Source organism: Entelurus aequoreus, linkage group LG02, assembly GCF_033978785.1.
Source record: "Entelurus aequoreus isolate RoL-2023_Sb linkage group LG02, RoL_Eaeq_v1.1, whole genome shotgun sequence".
Classification (NCBI taxonomy): domain Eukaryota; kingdom Metazoa; phylum Chordata; class Actinopteri; order Syngnathiformes; family Syngnathidae; genus Entelurus; species Entelurus aequoreus.
The window spans coordinates 75,168,096-75,195,565 of NC_084732.1; the positions used below are offsets into that span (position 1 = coordinate 75,168,096).

At 38.9% G+C, this 27,470-nt stretch overlaps 1 protein-coding gene across 8 annotated transcripts in view; it reads left to right on the top strand.

The window, feature by feature from the left end:
* neo1a (neogenin 1a) overlaps nucleotides 1-27,470 on the top strand; it is a 434,693-nt gene that overhangs the window by 105,957 nt on the left and 301,266 nt on the right. For all 8 annotated transcript variants that reach the window (XM_062032365.1, XM_062032313.1, XM_062032347.1 and 5 more), the window contains exon 2: nucleotides 20,431-20,754. In XM_062032365.1, the coding sequence (XP_061888349.1) occupies nucleotides 20,431-20,754 (324 nt within the window). The remainder of the gene's footprint in view (nucleotides 1-20,430; nucleotides 20,755-27,470) is intronic.

Consider the following 27,470-nt stretch of genomic DNA (forward strand, 5'->3'; position numbering starts at 1 on the left):
TTTTTCTTAAAATTATATACCTACACTAGGTTTGCAGCTTTTATTTTATTTAATTAATTTGTTTAACCAAGTAATCGGAAAAAAAACCACACTTAATAGCCTCAATGCGTTTTGTTGGAGAAATAGGAGAGCGGCAGCTATCAAATATTTTAGTGAATAAGTATTCTACTGAATTTTTTTAGGAGTAATCGGATAGAACGTGTTGTTGCTTGGTTAAAGAACAAATATAAATACATAAGAGAATATAAGACATTTCACTATATAATAAGTAAGTAAGTAGGTAAATGTTATTTATAAAGTGCTTTTCACAGATAAAATCACAAAGCGCTGTACAAAACATAGGTGAAGTAAAACAACAATTCAATGTAAAACAACAGGGGCAACATCATAAAAAGGATACAAATTGGATTAAAATTGATAGTTAAAAAGTGCATTAACTAAAACCTTTACTGAAAAGAGAAGTTTTCAAATGTTTATTAAAAAATTCAGCACAGTCAAGATCACGGAGGAACTTTTGCAAATTGTTCCAGAGTCTGGGAGCTATAGCCTGGAATGCCAGGTCTCTACGGGTTTTAAAACGAGTTTTGGGGATCTTTAGAAGACCCTGGCCTGAAGACCAGAGGCTGCGCCCTGAATAGTAGGGACGTAGCAAGTCAGTGATTTACTGAGGGGCCCCACCATGCAGCGCATGGAAAGTCAGGACTAAAATCTTTAACTCAATGCGGACTTTAACTGGAAGCCAATGAAGACTGGATAAAATGGGGGTAATATGGGTAATAAACGGCCAATTGGTTTCATTTTTAAAATGACTAAGACTAAATTACATATTGCATGAAGAATGTTCATGGCTCTGCATTTTTGAACCTTAAACTTAGACCGGTTGACTAGACATAGGACAAATATTATTTAGAAGATTTTTAGTGAAGACATGTACTGCAGTGAAGCACATTGGACACTGTTATTTTATATTTCATCATCACCCAAAAGTGAGACACACACTTCCTTGTTATGTCCCCAACCCGTCGTTCGTGATCGGAAAATTGATACTGGTCGAGACCAAAAATATTAGAAAAAATAATTTTATCATGGCATCAGTGCTGTCCCCACCTGGAGAGTAAGCGACATACCTGCCAACAGACACGCATTTAACCACTGGACACGCCCACACACCTCGACACTCTTCAGACATTTTTTTCTGTCGTACTACAATATACAGTATATCAGAACTACCTTTAACCATGCTTAACTTTTAAAACCTTTTCGATGCTGTCTTCAAATACATCTATTGGCTGGTCCCATGCATACTTTAATCCCAGTTATTTTCAGTAAGCACAGTTGTTGTGTGTTAAGTCGACTCATCCAGGTTGCATGTAAAACAGTAATTGAGTCTCCCTCCCGGAATGGTCTTGTAGGCTTTGATCTCCTACCTGGGACGGCGTTAAATGATTTCATCCAAAGCCCTGTCAACATGCAGCGACATGCTCCTCTTTATCAGCACCCCCTCATCAAACACTTTGAAACTCTATACTCTGCAAAGAACCCAAAAGAGCAATAAAGAAAAAGCCCTGATTGTTGGATTGGAAACATCGCCCTAAGTTTGCCTTCACAGTGTAATCAACTTATATATATATACTGTATGTATATATGTATATTTATAAATGGTTGATTTATATAGGCTAGCCTATATAAATCAACCATTTATAAATACACATTAGTAGGCTAAATGAACCTCTTCAACATATATGTATATGTTTATATATATATATATATATATATATATATATATATATATATATATATATATATATATACCTGTATGTATATATATATATATATATATATATATATATATATATATATATATATATATATACACAGTATATATACTATATATTTACATACATATATATACTGTATGTATATATATATATGTATGTGTGTGTGTGTATATATATATATATATATATATATTTTTTTTTTTTCCAACATACTTTGTAATGGATTTAAATTAGTGTAATTCAGATTTATTTTTTTTGGTGCATAGATGTTTTTATGATATCCACAAATTCTGTTGTATTGTGTTTTGTGTGACCATGTCTGTTGGCATTATGTGTTGGTTATTTTTTTTATTTTTTTTTGCACAATGACTAGGGAAGCTTGCTTGCAATGGGTAATAGAAGTGAATGGTGCGTTTGGTTACGTTCAAGTCATGATAATTGGTCAAGGGTCTGAATTGCTCATGTTGTCCACAAAATGGCGACAAAGTAGCAGCATGTCACTTGACTTTCGAAATAAATTTAAATCTCCTTGCGGCCAGGTTCTGTATTCAACTCATGTAGTCTCGCGGGCCAAATTGAAGACGCCGGCGGGTCGCACATAGCCCTCGGGCCGTAGTTTGGACACTACTGGCTTAGACAGAGCTTGAGGCAGATAATTATACATAAGATTATGGAACAAAAAAATATTTTTGGGGGCTTTTGGAAAGAAAATACTTTTCTGTATTTGATCTTTGCAATTTTCATGCAAGTGGTCTTAATAACTGGTAGGCATGAAGCTTATCATTAACACAAGGATCAATACAAAACACTTTGCGGGATTCCTTTTCATGACAAAGGCGACAATCTTATCTTTAAAAATTGAAATTTCTCTGTCTTTGTAGGGAATTCTGAATATTATTGATCGTTTTTTGGGTTCTTTCGGTGAGAGATCATGCTTGCAAAGAACCAGGGGCAAGACAAGACTGTATTGAGTTTCATTTAAAAAAAAAAAATCCATACAGTAGAATATCTCCTGATAGCCACGCAATTTTCTTTAGTGTCATGGTGGAGGTGGGGTGTCGGGATGCGTTCTATAATGACACCGATGCCTTGAAGGTGATATTGTGCAAGCAACGTCTTGTAAGTAATATAGCATCCCGACACAGGCACACATTCTGACGCTCTTTGTAATCCTTATTTATAACGTCAACACGCCAATAGCAGTCTTTAGTTCCAACAACAAACACGCATTTCACTGTAGCGCTCTCCATAACGACAACACAACACTTCTTTATAGTGCATCACTCACAAGGTGCATTCACAAACCCAGGATTTCTGATCATCAACATTAGCAGGCCGTTTTTGTTTTTAATTTGCACATTCTTAATGTTCTGTAGGGCTGTAACAATATAATAATGTCATATTGCAGTTATTATGACCAACAAGATCATGTTTATTATTATCACCGTATTGTTGAATGTGTTCAAGATGTACTTATACACACACTGAGATATTTTAACAAAGTTAAATTTTTTGTGTACTAATACTAGGATTTAAACTAGCTAGCAATTAGCATGTGTTAATCAATCACGGTTTTACGATAATTCACATTTGAAACGATAATTCTAACGGTCTGTCATATTTTTGAAGTTGTTACTTTGTCATAATTTTATTTATTTATTTAAAAGATAAATATTAATGAATTACCTTTCACATTTGAATCAATACGGTACACATTTTCTGTACGCTTGTGTGTCTTCAAATGTGTTAGTAAATGTTGATTGCTTAAAAATAATAACATTTCTTTAATTCAACATTTAACATTAAGCTGATAACTGTGCTGTGTAGTTGTTACACCTCTGTGTCTCATTTGCAAGTATTATATAGTAGACCTTGCATGCAGTGGCAGTTCCAATATGTTAGATGGCAGGATTATATAGACTAGTAGAAGTAGTCTTTCGAATGTGAGACCTACAAAGTGTTCACACTGTAAGTATTGTTTTTATTACACACCCGCTGTTTGATTGTAACGTGCATCTTAGTTGTCATTTTCATTACCAAATGTAGAGGGGTTGAAATCGCCATGTAAAATCGCCAAAGCTAATCTGTAGCATGACTAAGGCAAATGCCATGTAAATTAGCATCGAGCTAGCGCATTTTGAAAAGTGAAGCCTTACTCCTTTTGCTTTATTGGCATGGGGAATTGTAATTGTGTCTGACTGTTTTTTTTTACCCGCTAAGTGCTTGAGCCTGTCCCGAGTCTGCAACTGGCACGTGCAGCAAAGGTATGAAAATATGGCACCATTTGATTTTACGTGAATCGGTGCCCGGTAGTACTCACGGAATTGGGTCAGGGCCTGTAAAAGTACCATATTTGTTACTCATCCCTACATTTGATTACTAAATTCTGTAACAAAAACATCAACATATATTTTAAACACAATTAGCATCATATCCATCTTTTAAGTAGTGGTTCGCCATTAAACTAATGACTAGCATTGTTTCAAAAGTACCTTTTTTAACACCAGTGTCGGTTAAAATGTAAACAATACTAATTCAGAGTGGGGTGAGATAGCGGTGTGGCTGGCGGGGTGGTAGGAGGCCAACATAAATTTGAGTTCCTGTCTCAGATGTCTCAGATCTCATCGGGAGTGGAGAACCACAGTTCAATCTGCCCATTATGTTCACTACTTCCTGAACTCATTAAATAACTTTATAATTACATGACTTTAGGAAGACCAAATCATTTTTCTATGATTTGTTTCTAGTTTCTCTTTCAACTGAAAGAGCATCATCATGTTTTTTTGTCTCAAATTACAGCAGAGTAGTGTGCTATGGCCTTGCCATCTCAGTGGGGCAGTCCTTCATTGTGGGTCCATAGGGATGCTGATAAGAGGACGGATTCAAGCTTCAATCAGTGCTGGTTAATTATCACATTAGTGAAAGATTTCCCCACTTTGCAATTCCTCCAAAATCTTTCTTTTTGCTGCTCACATACAAGCAATTGCAAGTACTGTACTGTATTACATAGCAGACTTAGCATGCAGTTGCAATTCCACGGTGTTAAATGGCAGTAGTTTATAGACTACGGCAGACCTACGGCCGTTAAGCTTTTTAATCTGGCCCGCCGGACATTCCCAAATATTTTTTTTTAGATCTTTAAGATGGAAACTGTAGCTCCTAGATGTGCAGTGATGTTTTCAAATGACCGTAAGTCTTGGAACTATACAGAGTATTTCAATGGTTGGAATCTGCGCTTTTGCATGATATACTAGTTACTATGGTAATCTAATTAGTTACTATGGTAATCTAAGTCACAGCAGCTCAGACGAGGCACCAAGCAGTGTGGGTCGGTAGCGTTTTCACAGTGTGTGGCCAGAGCGGCCAGCCTGAAATGCGGGTGTCAGGGATATACGTGGAAGGAGATTTTTACAACAAAGTTCTAAAGCTTAGTGATATATCAGATAGTAGGTGTTTTTTTTTACCCTTCACGTTCATGTTTCGCTGTGTTTGTTGCATTTTTGTTGCGTTTCGCTTGATTGTAAAATATGTCGATGGAGAGGGGTGTGACGTTCATATGTTGTCAATATTCAGTGTTTTATCGTTCATAGTTAATATTGTAAATCCCGCATTCTTTATTTTCATGTACATTCTGGTTGTCTCATTCAGTAAAAAAATTAAATAAATTCCATTCCGTTTAAGGCTGTCTGTCATAACGTTTAGGGACCCCTGCTATATAGTATGCACACTGTGTTGCAAAAAAGCCTAAAGTGATTATTCTTTTTATAATTATATGCAGTTTTTACCTCATGCGGCGACAACTGCTTGTCCACACAGTCGTATTTACTGATGTATTTTTTAGTATTCCACTCAGCTTATATTTGGTTTCGGCAGTAATGGTCCCAGTTAAAGTACACTTCATTTCAAAAGTGTTATCAAGTTTATTATCTCGAGCTGCACACAAGCCACAGCAGGCTTGTGCTCCACCATTCATGAATGAAGGTGATGTACTTGTGCAATTCCTTTGCTGTTGAAAATGTGACGACGTTTGCATTTTCAAAAGCCGCCTTCTTGTCATGGTCAAAGAGTGGCAAAAAGAACATTTTTCAAAGATTTGCTTCTCTTTCAAAACAAGTGGGTCTCGCCAATCACTATTGCTTCACAGCGGACCAGTTTATATTTTGTCCTGTAAACCTTTTGCAATGTCAGAAATCAGTAAAGGACAAAAATATTTTTCCACATATTAGCCGCACCAGACTATGTTGTGAAATTAGGTATTTAAACAGAAAGATTTTGTAAATGTTTATTTGCATACATTAACTTATTCCAAACGGTGTCTGTACGCGGCAGTAAAACAGCTGATCAAACAAAACAGAAGTCATCGTCATAGACCCACTCTCCAATCCGCTATACAGGCTCAACAAGTCCACAATGACATGTTGGTGAATTGACGAAACTGGATCAATACAAAATGTAAAGTAATAATACTAACTAACACAGACACCCGTAAATGTTAGTATATTATCTAATGATAAGGACGCTGCCTTGATTACATAACAATAGAACGTATGAATATGGATGAAAACACTCCTACAGACATCACACATGGGACGGTTTTGTAATTATGACTCGTTTTAGTTCTATTGTAAAACTTACAAACATTGCTTGGATTGATGAGTGAAAACTCCATAGGCGTAGTAACGTAGTGGACGGAGTGAAAGGCAGGACGACACTTGTACTTCTGGTTGAACGCACTAAACAAAATAAAACACTGTAGCCGTTCACTCCCAGCGCCTGCAGTGAGCGAGGTCGTCCAAAAGATGGCGCCATAGCACAAACAATAACACACCTTTTCAGTGTATGTTGGAAAACTATTTGTTGGATTCAAAACATTATGGTCTAAACCAGGGGTCACCAACACGGTGCCCGCGGGCACCAGGTCGCCCGTAAGGACCAGAGGAGTAGCCTGCTGGCCTGTTCTAAAAATAGCTCAAATAGCAGCACTTACCAGTGAGCTGCCTCTATTTTTTAAATTGTATTTATTTACTAGCAAGCTGGTCTCGCTTTGCTCGACATTTTTAATTCCAAGAGAGACAAAACTCAAATAGAATTTGAAAATCCAAGAAAATATTTTAAAGACTTGGTCTTCACTAACTGACAAAGAAGCAGATAACAGATTTGGTGTCCAGTTCAAAGTGTGACATGATTTATTTAAAAATTTGAGAGTTGACTTTTGTATTCTATTATTTGTACAAACATGGTGCAAAGTAATTCATGATTTGTTAAAAAATGTTAGTGGCTAGCTAGTTAAAATGGGATATTGTGATTTCACAAGACTGTCTTGGAAGTGATCATTTGAAAATGTTCAATTTGAAAAATGTGCACTTAGAGAAAATATAAAAATAAAGTGTTGCATATTGATATTTATCTGTTTCTATATATATTTATTGTGAGAAATCATTAAGACGATCAGTGTTTCCACAAAGATAAATATAATTCATTATTAATAATAACATAGAGTTAAAGGTAAATTGAGCAAATTGGCTATTTCTGGCAATTTATTTAAGTGTGTATCAAACTGGTAGCCCTTCGCATTAATTAGTACCCAAGAAGTAGCTCTTGGTTTCAAAAAGGTTGGTGACCCGTCTAAAGTGAAGAAAAATCCATAAATTAGCTGCACTGTTTTATAAGCCTCATGGTTCAAAGCGTAGGAAAAAAGTAGCTGCTTATAGTCCGGAATTGATGGGATTTGACCAATTTAAGGGCCAGGAAGTCTTCACAGTTAATGTTTTGATTGGAGTGCAAACAAGTAGTCTATAAATATGGAACTTTTTGGAAATTATTCCAATTTTGTAATATATTGAATTTGGGTTTGTATTTGCTATAAACTACAATTGTCAGAATTATGAAGAAATTAATGACATCCTTGAAATATTTCACTGTCTGATGGTGGTTCCTGCAGCCAAATTAGACCCACACACTCAAAAAGCGGTGACAATAAAACCAAGAGCCATAATGTTGCCCTCGAGCTGTTTAAATCATAATCCAAATTGTCCTTTGGTTGTAAGTGTTTAAAGTGTCTTATATCTGTTCTTGTTGTCCAGCCCACAGAGGGGGCTCTGTTGTGGAAAAAAATCAACTGGTTTTAAGAGTGGTCTGCTCTGTCTCAAGAGCGGCTCAATAAGGATGGTAGTCAATATGGCTGCTCTCAGAAGGAGGCGCGCTGTGGAAAGAGGGTTCCTGCTGAGCCTCCAATGGAAGAAAACAGGTCTTTGTGTGAGCAGACCCCCTTTTTTTATCGCTTTCCTCTTAACAGTTTATTCTTCTTCGCCAACCCCCTGTTTCATTGCTAACAAGGCACTGAGATGCACTAATGTACTTTTACTTTACTTCTCAACATGGGATCTTTTCCTTGAGTAATACCAGTGGTGTGCCGTCAGGGCCAGCAAGGCCTTCTCTGCTGGCCTAGCATAAATCCTGATCATAAATTAATAAAAGTTAATTTAATTTTGTATTTACTTTTCATAAATATATACAATTATTCATCATATTCTCTTCATGTCATATTAGGCTCCAGTGTTGCTGTTTTTAAGTTAGGGCTTTTATCCAATCAGAATTCAGCTAGCTTGTTGCCATCGCTGTATGAATTCTGCCGGATTCTGTATGAATGTGCAGTGTAAACGAACAAAGGACGTTCAGTTAACAGACAGTTGCGATCAGATCACGAGTTGTTGACAGTAGCCCATCTAGGTAGCCTTACGTTGAACGTGACTTGGATTGGATACTCACTTGTCATTCTCAAGTATCCAATCACAAGTTGTGATTTACGAAAGCAGAAAGTGGCACCGGAGCCATACCCGGCCAGCGGAGAAATCAGCGGTACCGTATTTTTCGGAGTATAAATCGCTCCGGAGTATGAGTCGCACCGGTCGAAAATGCATAATAAAGAAGGAACAAACATATATAAGTCGCACTGGAGTATAACTCACATTTTTTGTGGAAATTTATTTGATAAAACCCAACACAGAGAATAGACATTTGAAAGGCAATTTAAAATAAATAAAGTATAGTGAACAACAGGCTGAATAAGTGTACGTTATATGACGCATAAATAACCAACTGAGAATGTGCCTGGTATGTTAACGTAACATGTTATGGCAGTGGTTCTTAACCTGGGTTTGATCGAACCTTAGGGGTTCGGTGAGTCGGCCTCAGGGGTTCGGCGGAGCCTCCGCCACGGAGGTAAAGAGACATCTGACTTATCGTGTAAATAAAAACTTCTCCCTATCAGCGTATTATGGATACCCCCAAACAATGTTCCCTCTAATTTTCCATCTGATTTGCAGGTTTTTTGATTGATTGATTGAAACTTTTACTATCAGATTGCAAAGGAAGAGAATACACAGTACAGTTTACACAGTACAGTACATATTCCGTACAATTGACCACTAAATGGTAACACCCGAATACGTTTTTCAACTGGTTTAAGTCGGGGTCCACGTTAATCAATTCATGGTAATGTGTGTAAGGTGTGTAATTTGTTGTGAGTTCATGCACTGTGTTGGTTTTGTTCTTTGAACAAGGTGATGTTCATGCACGGATCATTTTGTGCACCAGTAAAAAAACATACGACTTTTTCTTAAATTTGAAAAAAATATATATATTGTTCACTAAAGAAGGGTTCGGTGAATGTGCATATGAAACTGGTGGGGTTCGGTACCTCCAACAAGGTTAAGAACCACTGTATTATGGTAAGAGTCATTCAAATAACTATAACATATAGAACATGCTATACGTTTACCAAACAATCTGTCACTCCTAATCGCTAAATCCCATGAAATCTTATACGTCTAGTCTCTTACGTGAATGAGCTAAATAATATTATTTGATATTTTACGGTAATGTGTTAATAATTTCACACATAAGTCGCTCCTGAGTATAAGTCGCAGTTTTTTTCAAACTATGAAAAAAACTGCGACTTATAGTCCGAAAAATACGGTACTCACTTTTTTAACCAACAAAGAAGCAGAGCAAAACGTTGATTAGGTGGCAGATATATATTTGCAAGGGCATTTTTTCAAGTAGGATATTTAAAGAGAGACTAGATCTTGTGAGACGAGGTCGGCCGACCCTGGAAACGAGTTAAGCTGTCCGGGTGGTGAAATGGTTTGCCTGCCACTTCCACTCGAATCAACCAACTACGAGCGGTACTAATGGCTTTACAAATTGTGAGTTCAAATATATTTTTTCACTTTCAATATGTTTTTACAATTATTTTCGTTTTGACAGTACCACGTCCGATGCGGGTTTATTGATTTTTAAATGCGCCAAAAAATAGCCCGTTTTGTACACTAGTGACAAATTGAGGTGATTCAATGCCCAGTAGTGCGCAAGTGTGTTTCTGTATTGTATTTTTCAAGCCATGGCCATGTGGCGACATAAATGATTGTATTTAGAGAGGTATTTATTGAAGTCGGACTAAGTAGGACATCACTGAAGGCCTCGATGGGAAACGCACGGCCCGCCACTGAGTAATACAGCCTTAGTTGGAGGGGCAATATGGGATATCATGGTACATCCATAAGCTCAGCTCCCAAACCTTTTATGACACGTAGCAAAGTGGATTTGGGATAGAGGTAACAGCCCGTACTTATCAAGTCGACAACCTCATTTTCTAGCCTCATGCTCTCTGCTTCCTCGTTCTCACTGTTTGCCTGCCGTGGTGTTTCCTAATTTTCTAAGGCAAGTGGGCGCTTTGCTCCCACACAGCTGGACCTGTGCAGATTGCACTTTCACTCAGCGTAATACAGTTTCAGCATAGCCTTGATGTGCTTAAAAGCCTTTTTTTGGCAAAACAACTGCTGATCTTCATATCTACTGTCACAAACATGGTATGGTATGCTCTTTATTGTCATTGCACAAGTACAACAACATTTAATTAGACAAACAAACATTAGAACAGGAACAGTGATGGGTCGCCACTTACAGCGCCCCGTAAAAGGTGGGAAAAAGGTAGACCCTGGGGGAGGTTGAGTAAAAAAAAAAGTCGATTTCAGACTCACATTTATGTGAGTAGTTGGATATTTACACATAATTCTTATGAAAAAATTATGCGGTTGCTTAGCGGCTTAATGATCAGAATGTTGTCAGCACGGTCAAGAGATCAATGGTACAAATCTATGTTTGGGCATCACCGTGTGGTTCTCCGTTTACGCCGGTTTCTTACTACATTACAAAAATATGCATGGTGACTCTGAATTGTGAAAGGTGTGAATGGTTGTTTGTTTATACAGTCGTCAAAAAAGTACATGCACATGTGAAGAACATAATGTCATGGCTGTCTTGAGTTTCCAATAATTTCTAAAACTCTTATTTTTTTGTTATAGAGTGATTGGAGCACATACTTGTTTGTCACAAAAAACATTCATGAAGTTTGGTTCTTTTACGAATTTATTATGGGTCTACTGAAAATGTGACCAAATCTGCTGGGTCAAAAGTATACATAGAGCAACATATATTATAAATGTTGGTGATGTATAAAAGTTACAATCAGATCAAATTAACTTCATGGCATGGCCTCTCATGTGAGTGCTTATGATTGACGACACCTGCTGACTTCTCTGAACCCATTTAAATAGGGCTCATGTGATGCAGTCATTAGACTCGGTTACAAACGCGACAATGGGAACGTCAAAGGAACTCAGCACCGATCTGAAAAAACTAATCATTGACTTGAACAAGTCAGGAAAGTCACATGGAGCCATTTCAAAGCAGCATAAGGTCCCAAGAGCAACTGTGCAGACAATTGTTCGTAAGTATAAAGTGCATGGCACAGTTTTGTCACTGCCACAATCAGGAAGAAAACGCAAGCTATCACCTGCTGCTGAGAGAAAATTGGTCAGGATGATCAATAGTCAACCGAGAACCACCAAAAAGCAGGTATGCAATGAATTAGAAGCTGCTGGAACACAGGTGTCAGTGTCCACAGTCATGCATGTTTTGCATCGGCATGGACTGAGAGGCTACCATGCAAGAAGGAAGCCCTTGCTCCAAAAGCGACACTTTAAGGCTCGTCTAAAGTTTGCTGCTGATCACCTTCTAGAGGATAGTTCTTTGGTCAGATGAAACAAACATTTAGCTGTTTGGCCACAATACCCAGCAATATGTTTGGAGGAGAAAAGGTGAGGCCTTTAATTCCAGGAACACCAATACCTACAGTCAAGCATGATGGTGGTAGTATTATTCTCTGGGCCTGTTTTGCTGCCAATGGAACTGGTGCTTTACAGAGAGTAAATGGGACAATGAAAAAGAAGGATTACCTCCAAATTCTTCAGGACAACCTAAAATCATCAGCCCGGAGGTTGGATCTTTGGCGCAGTTGGGTGTTCCAACAGGACGATGACCCCAAACACATGTCAAAAGTGGTAAAGGAATGGCTAAATCAGGCTAGAATTAAGGTTTTAGAATGGCCTTCCCAAAGTCCTGACTTAAACCCCATTGAAAACATGTGAACAATGCTGAAGAAACAAGTCCATGTCAGAAAACCAACAAATTTAGCTGAACTGCACCAATTTTGTCAAGAGGAGTGGTCAACAATTCAACCAGAAGCTTGTGGATGGCTACCAAAAGCGCCTTATTGCAGTGAAACTTGCCAAGGGACATGTAACCAAATATTAAATTGCTGTATGTATACTTTTGACCCAGCAGATTTGGTCACATTTTCAGTAGACCCATAATAAATTCATAAAAGAACCAAACTTGATGAATGTTTTTTGTGACAAACAAGTATGTGCTCCAATCACTCTATCACAAAAAAATAAGACATTATGTTCTTTACAAGTGTATGTAAACTTTTGACCACGATGACTGTATGTGTCCTCCGCATTTGGCCCAAAGTCAGCTGGAAAAGGCTTCAGCTTACCTGTGACTAGGGTTGTATATCGTTAAGAGTTCATTGGTACGATACCCTTATCGATATTCCTCATCGATGCCGGTAATTATTGGCACTCTTATCAGTACTATATGTAATTTGTGGTAATAAAGATGTGGAAAAAATGCATTTTAATTAGCATTTAAATTAGCACATGATGTACTGTAACATCTGAGAGCAGGAAAGTATTTTATCAACAGCTTTATTGTAACTACTTTACCCAAGGCTACATTCATGAAATTCGTGTTTCGGAAGGCGGAAATTGCGTTGCCAAGTGCTGGCGGTCAATGCAGAAAAGTCAGCCACCACACCACATAGACCGCACATTCCAATTTCCCGTGGAAAAAAGAGAAGATTCCTTTTGCTAACTAATCACCCTGACAGGGAAGTTACACAAGCTACCTCTTCACCATTTATAAAAACAATACTTATGTAACTATAGTTTTTTCAGCAGGTCTGTAGCTACACACATAGGCCTACGTGTTGTTGACGATCAAAACATTGAGTAATCCTTTGTTTTTACAAACATTTTGCCGTAACTATGGGATTTCCTGAAGGTTAATGTTTCATTTAATGACTGAACTCAGCTTCGAACACAGTCTTTTACTTGTTGATGTTTTTCATGATTTTCTTGATCCAATGAAGACATTTCTCATTGTTCGTCTTTGTTTTTGTAAATTGGATGAGTTTTGCTCCTTCCAGTCTCGCCCTATAACCACATTACAAGTGCCCCATGCACGCATAAGAACCATTTTTTCTGAAATAAACGGCAGTTCCACTGATTTTCAGTGTCTGTCGAAATGCTTTCCCTTGATTGTTTGTAGGATACTGTGGCAGCTTGCTTGTGGTATCAGGGCACTGTGAATTCCCTGCAATCTGATGAATATATTGAAGATGGATAAAAGAATACAATCACAATCGTCTTGAAAATACATACAAATATTTATCAACAGAAGTTGTATCTAAGTCAATTGACACATTATTAAAACCACTCTCACATGCAGGTGTTCTCTGTTGTTTCCTTAGCAATGTACAAAAAGTATAAATATTCCGTAGGGTGGCTATGAATATTGTCATTGATCCAGGTCATTGTATTCAGGGCATGGCTTGCAACAGTCCAGTGTTCAAAGACGTTCATTTGAGCAGGCTATATCAGTTCATGCCCAATCATAAATAGGACCAGACGAGAGCTGAAATAATCTATTTAGATGCATTGCAATTCGGCCAAAAAAAGATGATGAAATCGATAAGTAAACGTCAATAATCGATTTTTGTTGTTGTAAATAAAGTAATGCAGACAGTTCTAAAATTTGTCTGACTGCAGCGAACCACCTCACTGAGACCATGTCTACATTAAGCCGGATAACTCATTAAACAAATAATTATTCAGCTCAAGCCCCGTTTTGGCCACACTAAATCATCGTTTAAGGTCCCCCTCCTTGGATAATTTTTTTACACGGGTAAGTGCACCGTCTATTTCTTGAATCTCCGGCTCTTAGCTTTGTATGGATTCTCAAAACTGAGTTTGGAGAGGAAGTGACGCCAGAAAGACAGCGCCCCACACAGGAAGTGACGTCAGAAAGAACGCGCCAAAGCCAACTTCATAATAAAGCGGTTTCGTAACTCGGAGGTAACCACTGGAAATATGGAGGCGAGTCATCCAGACATGCCCGTGCTTCTCCTTCCGTCTGTACAGACGCTTGTGGAAATCACACATGAATACCTTAAGAGAAAGCCGTTGCAGCTATTTCGGATACAACACTTCTCAGACGGCAAGAGAACTTTCGAATGTCCAGGTCAGCTGTGATTCTACTTACTGAAAAACTTCGTCCAATTGTCAAAGGAGAAACAACGAGAATGCGGGCTCCCGTGGATGTGATAAAAAAAAAGAAGTAGCGTGTGCTTTGTATTACCTGGCCGTCGAGGGAAGACTACGGAAAACGGCGAATGCTTTTGGACTGACAAAACAGACTGTATCAGATATTGTCCTCCATGTATGTCGCGGACTTAACGTCCAGGTTCAGAGTATATAAAGTCCCCAAAAACGAATGGACAATGAAGGTGAGGGCAAAAGAGTGAGGAGTGTCCTGACCAGATATCTAGATCCCTAGATTGATTGATGTAAAATGTTCGTTATCACATTGTTTACTTTCACATGTCCATTAAATATTTGATTAATTTATGATTGCTCAGGTGTGGTTCAGTACAATAGGGCCCCACAGCACACTGAATTCCAGTTAATTGAAATACCACAACACTGGATATTGTTCAGATAAGTTACATTTAAGAACTTGCACACAAAGCAACACTGGAGGTGACTATGACGTGCGCATTTTCCGTGCATGCGTACTAAGTCGCGTTGCGCCAGTGGACGGAGGGGACGGGGGGGATGGTCTTAAACGACCCTTGTGTGTGTGTGGACAAGGATAAGGTTAGGTGGGATTTACCCTGGATAACCTTAGAAGGGGCCTGAGCAATCCGACCAGCTCCTTAATCATAGGGCACATACTGTATGTTCCAATTTTGCAATAAATGTGATAGGAATTTCTTATTACAAATGCACTGTTTTTAAAAGTTGCAAGTGATAAACGCTTGTTGTGAGACACAAAAAGGAAGGCAAAACTGCGCCAATATACATAAATGAAAGATGCATCAATAATCGATTTTTAATCGAATGCTAACTCCTGAATCGTAACCGAATTATTAGGTGACCAAAGAGTCCCACCTCTATAGCTGACCTATCTAGTCTTATCCTAGCAAGCATGAACTGATAACTGTCTTCTAAGGCAGTCTGAACAGAATTGCTGAATTCTTTAGGATGAATCTTGCAGAAAGTTTTGGTATAATAAATAAGTGGTTTTATTAGGACACTTTCTGTGTGCAATCACTCTAGCCACAGTCATTCCAACACTGACATATAAAACGGCCGTTTTGGACTTGGTTAATAGACTCCCCCCTGATTCGGAGATGAAGGTCCTCTTTATTGGAAAAGGCAATATGAACTTTTTGCAACACTGTCCTCAGTGTTAGCCCTACTTCTACTTTGAATTGTGTGTGCAGGATGGAAATAGAATGGTTTTTGAGTAAAAAAGGTAAGTGCAGCTCATTACAGGCCAGCTGCTACCCCCTCATCAACACCCCTATCACCAGTCTCATTTTCTTTTCTCCATGCTACTCAGCTTATGGCGGATATTGTGTCTACCGCTGAAAGCAGATGGTTCGCCATTTTGTTGGAGAGGAAAGCTAAAGCTAAGCCCTTCCCTACTGTTCCGACAATGGGGGTACAACGCTGCGAAAAGCAGCTGTTTTGTGTCTGATTGGATGCTGCAGGATGGTTGAGTCTATTAGAATAGTGTGGGTAAAGATGCTCTTTTAACCCATACACACATGCATACTTGGATTTAGTGGCGTACAGCAGAGATGATTAAGAATATCACGGCGTCACGTGAACTTGAAGGCATGACTTGAAGTTCCACCCACTGCTACCCCACTCTGGTCTCTCTGCCCATCTGGCTTGTCTGCCATCAGTGATGGATGTCTTCCCAATATGAACACTTCATGTAGTGACTTGAAATCAGCTTATAAACCTCAGTGTAATTCAATTGGACTCTCACTGTTAAGGGATCCAGTCGCCGTGGCTCATTATGACTTCATAAACTTGTAAATATTGTTTCCACATTATTCAGTGTTTCCCACACATTCATTTATTTGTGGCGGCCCGCCACGAAAGAATTACGTCCGCCACAAATAAAAAATAAAAAAAAAATATATATATATATATATATATATATATATATTTTTTTTTTTTGTCCTGTCCAGCTTCTCAGGCAAATCATATAGTTGATGTAGATGCCCATATAGGCTGTTCAGATTTAATTTACAAAAGAGAAGTGTAGGATACTTCTCTTGTTGCCTTATTTGTATTTGACCACTACTGTTTTCTGTTTATTTGTTACTGACTGTGGCAGGACACCTCTGCCTCTGTTTCACTTTATGTTGCTGGTAAATAATATAGTTTTAGTAGTAGGCTAAAGTTAAATTATTTAGTATGCACTAATTAAAGGGGCAGAGCTTTAAGAGACATTTTAGCTTTTATATTTTATAAGATATATTTTTTGTAAGAACCACAATTAATAAATATATTTCAGTGAATAACTTATTGTTCAAATCTGTAAATAAATATGTACATAAAGTGTTGTAATTATATTGTAAAATGGATGGATGGATGGACGTTTAAAACAAAACTGTTATTATTAATTAGTAAGTATACATTTTTTGAGCCTTTTTAGAGAAAATCATATCATTGTAATAAATTATGCAAATTACTCGATGATATCATGGTGACCACGCCCATAGCCACGCCCCCACCGCCACAGGTATCTTGGCAGTTTATGGGAAACACTGTTATTCATATTCTGTAGAAGTGTGGCATATTCCTTCTCTGCCTTGACATCTGAGGGGATTGATTTGAAATTAAAATGTTTACATTTCATATATTTTCTCCTGCTCCTTATTTTCGAACGGTCATACAAAAATATCTAAAATTATCGATATCGACCGATATCAAAAACACTTAAATGTATCGTGATCCAGTTTTCAGCAATATCGCCGAGCCCTGTGCTTAATGGTTCTACCAAATTTGTTTACCAGCCTGGTTGTTTAGAACAAAGGGGGAACCTCCATCCTCTTGATGAACGAGTGTAGAAATGGTTGCACAGGCTTAGTGCAATGGCTGACATGTATCCCCTAATGTGGAAAATTGCAATTCACCTCAGTCATTTTCTGTAATTGTTTGTGCTTTCAAGATAACCAAGTGAATTGAGACGAGCATTGATATCGCTGCCATAATGAAGCACACATTACAAGCTTTTCTCTTTCAATCTCACAAGGGACTCGACGCCGTAAGGTAGAGGAATGACCTCCTGGATGTTAAATTGCTCAGCCACTGACATCACTACATCTCTATTTCCTTCGTCTCTCCACCTTCTGTTTTCCTCACCCCTCCTCGGAGACCTGCCATTTCTTTGGAAACAAGCAAGCAGAGTTTAAACTGCATTTAACACCCAACCCTTTATTTCAATCTATTCACTGCATTATTAAAATACCTTCATACCCCCTTAATTATTTCCTGGCTCTCCTGCATCCCTGCAGCTCTGGCAATTGCCGTTATTTGTCTAACCAATACCACTATGCGTCTCTTTAGGTGGTACGGCCCTGAATAATAGATGAGTACAAATGCAAAACAATTGCACTTAGTCTGACTTTGGCACTATTCATCTTACTGTGATGTTAACGTTTATACTCCAGGAAAGGAAATTGCAATTTTGTCCCAAAGTCTCTAACTCCTTCATTGCTCTGCGTTCTTATAGACATGATATTAACTTGCCAGGGAGCAAAGTCTGGATTACATTTGTCAGCTCCTTCTTTCCAATTTCATTGGGGCTTGTGGCTTTTATAATGAAAAGCCTCCGAATGGACACAATGTTTTTCTTGGAAAACTTTATTTTCATTGTTTGACCAGTCATGCAGTTAGTTTTCAGTTTTAGCAAGCAGTAATTTTCTTATGAGTACTTAAGTACTTGCATGCACATGTTTTGGTCTACTAAAGTACTCATAGATCCTGATTTCAATAAAATCAAAGACATCTAGACATTTTTCTTCCCGTTGAAAAAAAAATGTAAGATGTTATTTTAGTTAAATATTTATGTTGTTGATTTCGATACCAATCATCCACGAGTGAGATCAGCCAATACCGATCACATATATTAACTGTCAATTTTTCGATTTATTTTTGGTGAGTGCAACGGCTTAACAGCATCAACACAAAATTGTAACTAATTATTTATTATTTTTTTATTACAGTGAATATGAGAAGGGAATAAGCTGTAGAAAATGGATGGATGGATGAGAAGTATTCACATCGCTTCACTTTTTCCATATTTTATGTTACAGCCTTATTCCAAAATGGAATAAATTCATTCTACACGCAATACCCCATAATAACAATGTGGAAGGTTTTTTTATTTTGCAAATGTATTACAAATTATACAAAATTATACAAAATTACATGAACATAGGTATCACAGCATTTGCTCCATACGTTTTTGGTGCACCTTTGGTTGTAATTACAGCCTCCAGTTTTTTTTGTTTTTTTGTTGTTGTTTATTTTTACTAAATTTGCAAAATTAAAAAAAATAGTACACAATAACAAAAAAAAGCAAAAACTACCATTTACGACTCGTTTAGATCCTTTGGGACTTATGTTGGAGCGTTATTTTATTTTATTTTATTTTTTCCTGCCCAGTTACTCAGGCAAATTATATTGTTGATGTAGATGCCCATATCGGCTGTACAGATTGTTGCCCTATTTGTATTTGACTTTATTAAATTGATTTATATTACTATTTGGTGCAGCCAGGCCGCAGCAGGAGGGGATAGAAAGATAAAAAATAGAATGGGATATGTACAAATATGATTGGTAAAAGTGATAGCAGAGAAGCAGTTAATGAAATAAATATTAATTACACAGAAAGGACAATGGACATTATTACACTACAAATGGAGCAATACAAATACCAATAGAAATATCACTATTGATAATGAATAATAACAATAATTTACCTCTATTATCAACAATACAATTGTTTCAAATGCAACAATACATATATGTAATGATAACTTGAAATACAAAAGAAAGCAGAATAAGCAAAGAGAATAAGACTATATTAACCTTGTAGATTGTTATAGTAATATTAGGTTTAGCTTTGTCAGTGTGCCATGTGTTACCCAGTTTCCCCTAGGGGAACAACGTTAATATATGTTTGATGAAACGTGATGAGTGTATGTATGCATATGTGCTTGCATATGTACAGTATGTGTATATGTATGTTTGTTTGTACAGTGAATGTGCGTGTGGATGTACGAACTTTGAGTGTGTAGGTTACTTTATTACTTACTTAAGTGTCCGCCCTGAGATCGGCAGGTCGTAAGTTCAAACCCCAGCCGAGTCATCCCAAAGACTATACAAATGGGACCCATTACCTCCCTGTTTGGCACTCAGCATCAAGGGTTGGAATAGGGGGTTAAATCACCAAAAATGACTACCGGGCGCGGCCACCGCTGCTGCTCCCTGCTCCCCTCACCTCCCAGGGGGTGATCAAGGGTGATGGGTCAAATGCAGAGAATAATTTTGCCACACCTAGTGTGTGTGTGACAATCATTGGTACTTTAACTTTAACTTATGTTGGAGTGTTTTTTGAGTCAATTTCTTTGTTGGTTTTGGAAATTGCAACATTACCTCCCGGTAGTATGGCTGAGTCCACTCTCAGTGCTGCTGGAGTGATCGCCACGTACCGCGCGGCCCAGATTCCGTAACTTGGCACCGTTGGATTTTACGCGAATCGGTACCTGGTAGCATCGGCGAGATTCAGTCGGTACCGGATTCGGCACCCTTTCCAAATGGAGACACATTATTAGCTGATGCCGCTTATTAGCCGGGGGACTTAAAATAAATACAGTGCCAGCCAGAGAGGATTGGCGTTAAGTCATTAATCGGCAATGACGATCGGATTTTCCCCTAAATTATCTGATACTGATCGGTGGCCGTTTTATCTGAGCCATCTGAAGCTAAAATATTGGTGTTGTTGAGTATGGTCATATTTTTTTGTAACGTTCAAAAGATTATAAAACTGAATTTTTGTTCTGGTTTTAAAACTTTCCATACATTTTCTCCCACTCTTGCAGCATCTGCGCCACAGCCTTTCAGCCCCTTCTGGTTCACAGTGGAGCCCCAAGACACGGTGGCAGTCCGGGGCAACGCTGCGCTGCTCAACTGCTCGGTGCACAGCGATGCGGCCACACCAGCACGTATGGAGTGGAAGAAGGACGGCACCTTCATGAGTCTGGTTTCAGACGAGAGACGGCGCGTCCTTCCCGACGGCTCCCTGCTCTTCACCCACGTGGTTCACTCGAAGCACAACAAACCCGATGAGGGCACCTACCAGTGTGTCGCCACCATCGAAAACCTGGGATCCATTTCTACTCGTACAGCGCGCCTCGTTGTTGCAGGTATGAGTTACAAGTTAGTTTTACAATGCTACATTTCAGCACTTGCAACATCATCATTATTGAGCTGAAAAGAAAAAGAACCATCCGGATTGTTATAGGTGCAAAGTTCAAAAGCCAGCATCTGTGATGGTATGGGGGTGTATTCGTGCCCAAGGCATGGGTAACTTACACATCTGTGAAGGCACCATTAATACTGAAAGGTACATACAGGTTTTGGAGCAACATATGTTGCCATCCAAGCAACGTTATCATGCAATTATTTCAGCAAGACAATGCCAAGCCACGCGTTACAACAGCGTGGCTTCGTAGTAAAAGAGTGTGGGTACTAGACTGGCCTGCCTGTAGTCCAGACCTGTCTCTCACTGAAAATGTGTGGCGCATTATGAAGCCTAAAATACCACAACGGAGACCACGGACTGTTGAACAACTTAAGCTGTACATCAAGCAAGAATGGGAGAGAATTCCACCTAAAAAGCTTCAAAAATTGGTCTCCTCAGTTCCCAAACGTTTACTGTATATACAGTACATTTTAAAATGATGTTTCAGTGGAACCCGTTGAGATATGTCCCGCTTAACCCATCAAATCCACCAAGTTCTTCTTCTCCTTATTTTAAATAGGTGCCCGATTAAGTAGAATTTACAATAGAATTTGCGATCCAAAGGGGTGGTTTGTCAGAAAACCTAGTCTAATTGTAGAGCTGGACGATTATGGTAAATGGGTTATACTTGTAGAGCGCTTTTCTACCTTCAAGGTACTCAAAGCCTTTTGACTTTATTTCCACATTCACCCATTCACACACACATTCACACACTGACGGCTGGAGCTGCCATGCAAGGCGCTAACCACGACCCATCAGGAGCAAGGGTGAAGTGTCTTGCCCACGGACACAACGGACGTGACTTGGATGGCGGAGGCCAGGGATCGAACCAGGAACCCTCAGGCCGCTCTACCAACCGAGCCCCCCCACCCCCCCAAAAAAAATCATGGTTATTTTGATTGACATTGTAATCACGATTAATTACACGATTATTCAATAATTTGAAAACATGACTATTTATTGTACCACCAAAACGCAACTTTAAATATAGTTAAAAAAACCCAACATAAATTAATAACGAGCTGAGATAGGCTCCAGCGACCCCAAAAAGGGACAAGCGGTAGGAAATGGATGGATGAACCTCAACAAGTAAATTAATGGTAATAACAATACATTTAAATATCAATAGCAATATAAAAAAGCAATACAATTCAATTTGTACGTTTTAATTGTTGCTAGTCCTTTTTTTTAAAAACATTTTTTAACTTTTTTTCGCTTATTCACTCAGAGTGTGTAATTTTTGTGTCAAATAGAATTTTATAAAATGTTTGTTAATTAAATGCAAAAATTCTCACATTTATTGGTGCAATACATTTTGACCAGTATTTTAGGTCAAACCATAATAATTGTGTAAATGTATCAATAACTGTTTTAAGTACATTATGCTTTATGTATGGTAATTTGTAGGTTAATTTGTTAGCGCTATTATTGTGAAGGGGGGAAGTGTGCTGCTGTTTTTAGCTTGAAGTGTGGAGGCGATTTTCCCACAGATATATATTATACTACTGGTATATATTCAGCTAAACAAAATACAACTCCTTACCAAACTTACTTTCATGTTTCTTAGTTCTTTAAGGTGAATGTAACCGCATCCGGTTGCAAGGCCTTGAACATGATAATGATTAATTTCTTTAAAGTAATAGCCACGGCTGGGCTGCAGGTTGTCAGAAGATATTTGTCTTGTCCTTCAATTAGTCTGCAGTAGCACCTTGCTATGTAGCATGAATGCAACAGCTTTCTGAAAGGAAAAAAAAAATGGATGCGTATTTTCTATTCCTCCTACTGCAATGTCACCTTCCTCTGTGTGAGAACAGTGAGTGACATGGGATTATTGCCCGTTTCGGGTCAAGTCGTGCCCTGTAATTCAATTTGCAGCCCGACGATGTATTTACTGTGTGCTCACCTCTCAGTACACTGCTGGCAGGTTTAAAGACACTCTGAACAGGTCTCCTGAAGGGCGTACATTATGGACTTGTTTGGTATAAAGAGCTGGTCGTATTCACGATGATTGTTTCTGGAAAGAAAGACTCGCTAGACAGTTTTATATTGTTGTCACGAGTTGTCTTAAAAATTAACAATTGTCTGTGCATAGGAGAAGCGTTCGCATAGCATCAGGACTTGGGGTTCATCTTATTGCATTATTATTTAAAACAAATGTGACCGTTGCAAAATATTTTTTTTAGCATGCGTTTTGTTTATATTCATGTCAAGATGTGGACCAGAGCAAGACAATCAATCAGTTGAATCTAGGGATGTAACGAATAACGCTTAAATTATAAACCGTGGTAAAACTTCCGTATTACTGATAACACTGATAAACTCACGGACCGGGGACACTGCTCATTTACTGGAGAAGCAAGCTAGTGCTAGTTTGCTCAAGTGCTAAAATGAAAACAAGAGACATTAACGTCTTTCTCCATTTATAAAACAACATTCCTCAATCTAAACTTGTGCAACTAAGATATTCAATAATGCACATTTAAACTTAGAATCTGTGCTTTCTTATACAGAGATTAGTGTTGTCCTGATACCAATATTTTGGTACCGTTACCAAAATGTATTGCGATACTTTTCGGTACTTTTTGATACTTTTCTAAAAAAAAGGAGACCGGTACTTTTTAGAGGCAGTATAGTACGGAATATGATTCATTAGTATCGTGGTACTATACTAATAACAGTGAAGAGGTGCTTTAAAACATGGCTAGCTAGCTAGCGGCTAAAGTCAAGCCGCAGTCTGCAGTGTTGTAGCTACTTCTAAATCACTAATCCTCGCCTCAATGGCGACAATTAAAGTAAGTTTCGTACAAGTATCATCAATGCAGGACGAGGAATAGCTAAATATGTTTCACTACACACCGTAGCTCACCGGCATCAAAATGTAAACAAACGCCATGGGTGGATCCACACCTGACATCCACTGTAATGATACCAAGTACAGGAGCGTATCTAGTCGATACTACTATGATTACATCGATATTTTTTAGCATCACAAAATCTTCTTTGTTTTTAAAAAAAATTATATTATGTTTATAGACTCAGGAAATACGCCCCTGGACACATGAGGACTTTGAATATGACCAATGTATGATCCTGTAACTACTTGGTATCGGATCGATACCTAAATGTGTGGTATTATCCAAAACTAATGTAAAGCATCCAAACAACAGAAGAATAAGTGATTATTACATTTTAACAGAAGTGTAAATAGAACATATTAAAACAGAAAGTAAGCAGATATTAACAGTAAATGAACAAGTAGATTATTAATTCATTCTCTACCACTTGTCCTTAATAATTTTGACACAATAATAGAATGGAAAATGACACAATATGTTACTGCATATGTCAGCAGACTAAATTAGGAGCCTTTGTTTGTTTACTTACTACTAAAAGACAAGTTGTATGTTCACTATTTTATTTAAGGACAATCTTGCAATAAGAAACATATGTTTAACGTACCCTAAGATTTGTTGTTAATCATGCCATTTTTTGTGGTCCCCTTTATTTAAAAAAGTACAGAGAAGTACCGAAAAGTATCGAAATACATTTTGGTACCGGGACAACACTACTGTGTATAAGCACTTTTTGAACACATTTAACAATACCGTGACAATAATGGTAAATGTGACAATATCCGTGGTATAAAATGTCCACATGGTTGAATCCCTAGTTGACTCAGAACAATATTTAGCTTGAAAATGACTTGCCTCTGCAATCCCGGGTCTCAACAGCCCTAGCAGACAGACTGTCGCGATACCTCCCGTCCATTTTCAGCTGCATGGGAATATAATGCAAAGATGAGCTCTGCTGTCAGACGGCCTCATGGCCACTGGGTCAGCTATGATTGGACTGTAGATACCATCACTTTCTACTTGAGGAGTGGAGACCCTGTCAGCAGTTGTAAGCACACGTACTCTTCACAGCTTGATTCAGCCACGTACACACACACACACACACACACACACACACACACACACACATTTATGGTTTTACTTGACATACATGACTGCCGATGTATCTGCAGCTGGTTGGCAGGTGGCCTGTAAAAAAAAAAGAAAAGGTTAATTACAGTGTAGTGAGTGCAAGCCATTAGGCCGCCATCAGAGCCAGGAATGATGGTGCAGACACAGGGTGGTGTGGGCTTGACCTCTTTGATGTAATGACCGAACAAGTCACGGATGACTTGCATGGCAGAGGGTATATCTGACAAATAACAGAGGGATATCTGGGATTGATTGCTGGGAGACATTCTGCTCACTTCCTCACATCATCGCCATTGTTCCCGCACTTCAAAAAGCTCCTGCTCTCCACAGTTGCCTTCAAGGCCATACTCATATTTACATACAAACATATTCATATCTGGGGCAATTAATCAATTAGCACAACTTTGAATTATGTTCTATTGCTTTGATTAATCGGTGACTGAGGACAGCAGGCTGCGTGGTAGTAAAAGTATATTTAAAGGCCTACTGAAATGAAATTTTCTTATTTAAACGGGGATAGCAGGTCCATTCTATGTGTCATACTTGATCATTTCGCGATATTGCCATCATATTTTTGCTGAAAGGATTTAGTAGAGAACATCGACGATAAAGTTCGCAACTTTTGGTCGCTGATAAAAAAGCCTTGCCTGTACCGGAAGTAGCGTGACGTCACAGGTTGTGGAGCGCCTCACATCTGCACATTGTTTACAATCATGGCCACCAGCAGCGAGAGCGATTCGGACAGAGAAAGCGACGATTACCCCATTAATTTGAGCGAGGATGAAAGATTCAAGGATGAGGAAAGTGAGAGTGAAGGAATAGAGGGCAGTGGAAGCGATTCAGATAGGGAAGATGCTGTGAGAGGCGGGTGGGACCTGATATTCAGCTGTGAATGACTAAAACAGTAAATAAACACAAGACATATATATACTCTATTAGCCACAACACAACCAGGCTTATATTTAATATGCCACAAATTAATCCGCATAACAAACACCTCCCCCCTCCCGTCCATATAACCCACCAATACAACTCAAACACCCCGCACAACACACTCAATCCCACAGCCCAAAGTACCGTTCACCTCCGTAAAGTTCATACAGCACATATTTCCCCAAAGTTACGTATGTGACATGCACATAGCGGCACGCACTTACGGGCAAGCGATCAAATGTTTGGAAGCCAAAGCTGCGTACTCACGGTAGCGCGTCTGCTATCCAACTCAAAGTCCTCCTGGTTGTGTTGCTGCAGCCGGCCGCTAATACACCGATCCCACCTACAGCTTTCTTCTTTGCTGTCTTCATTGTTCATTAAACAAATTGCAAAAGATTCACCAACACAGATGTCCAGAATACTGTGGAATTTTGCAATGAAAACAGACGACTTAATAGCTGGCCACAATGGTGTCCCAAAATGTCCGCACAATCCGTGACGTCACGTGCAAACGTCATCATACCGAGACGTTTTCAGCAGAATATAATAATATAATAATAATAATAATATAATTGCACTTTATAAGTTAACCCGGCCGTATTAGCATGTGTTGCAATGTTAAGATTTCATCATTGATATATAAACTATCAGACTGCGTGGTCGGTAGTAGTAGGTTTCAGTAGGCCTTTAATGAGTTTCCTCCGCCGGGTGGCGGGGCTCTCCCTTAGAGACAGGGTGAGAAGCTCTGCCATCCGGGAGGAGCTGCTCCTCCACAGCGAGAGGAGCCAGATGAGGTGGTTCGGGTATCTGGTCAGGATGCCACCCGAACGCCTCCCTAGGGAGGTGTTTCGGGCACATCCGACCGGTAGGAGGCCACGGGGAAGACCCAGGACACGTTGGGAAGACTATGTCTCCCGGCTGGCCTGGGAACGCCTCAGGATCCCCCGGGAAGAGCTGGACGAAGTGGCTAGGGAGAGTGAAGTGAATTATATTTATATAGCGCTTTTCTCTAGTGACTCAAAGCACCTTTACATAGTGAAACCCAATATCTAAGTTACAATTAAACCAGTATGGGTGGCACTGGGAGGTGGTGGATAAAGTTTTGCCCGAGGACACAACGGCAGTGACTAGGATGGCGGAAGCGGGGATCGAACCTGGAACTCTCAAGTTGCTGGGCACGTCCACTCTACCAACTGAGCTATACCACCAAAGGGAAGTCTGGCTTCCCTGCTTAGGCTGCTGCGTCCGCGACCCGACCTCGGATAAGCGGAAGAAGATGGATGGATGGATGGATAATTAGTGAAGTTAGTTATATTTCATATATGGTGAGATAATTAAGATTGTCAATAAACTCAACGCATGGATGAAATAAATTCAGAATGTTTATCATGGTTCTTCTTCTTTGTACTTTGTAAACACTTTAAGTTTGAAGAGTTTCTTGAAGTGGATTACATTTGTACATTGTTTAATAATAATATTAATAATACATTTTATTTAGTACAGCGCTTTTCAGGGTACTCAAAGACGCTTTACAGCAGGGGTCACCAACGCGGTGCCCGCGGGCACCAGGTCACCCGTAAGGACCAGATGAGTAGCCCGCTGGCCTGTTCTAAAAATAGCTCAAATAGCAGCACTTACCAGTAAGCTGCCTCTATTTTTTAAATGTTATTTATTTACTAGCAAGCTGGTCTTTCTTTGCTCG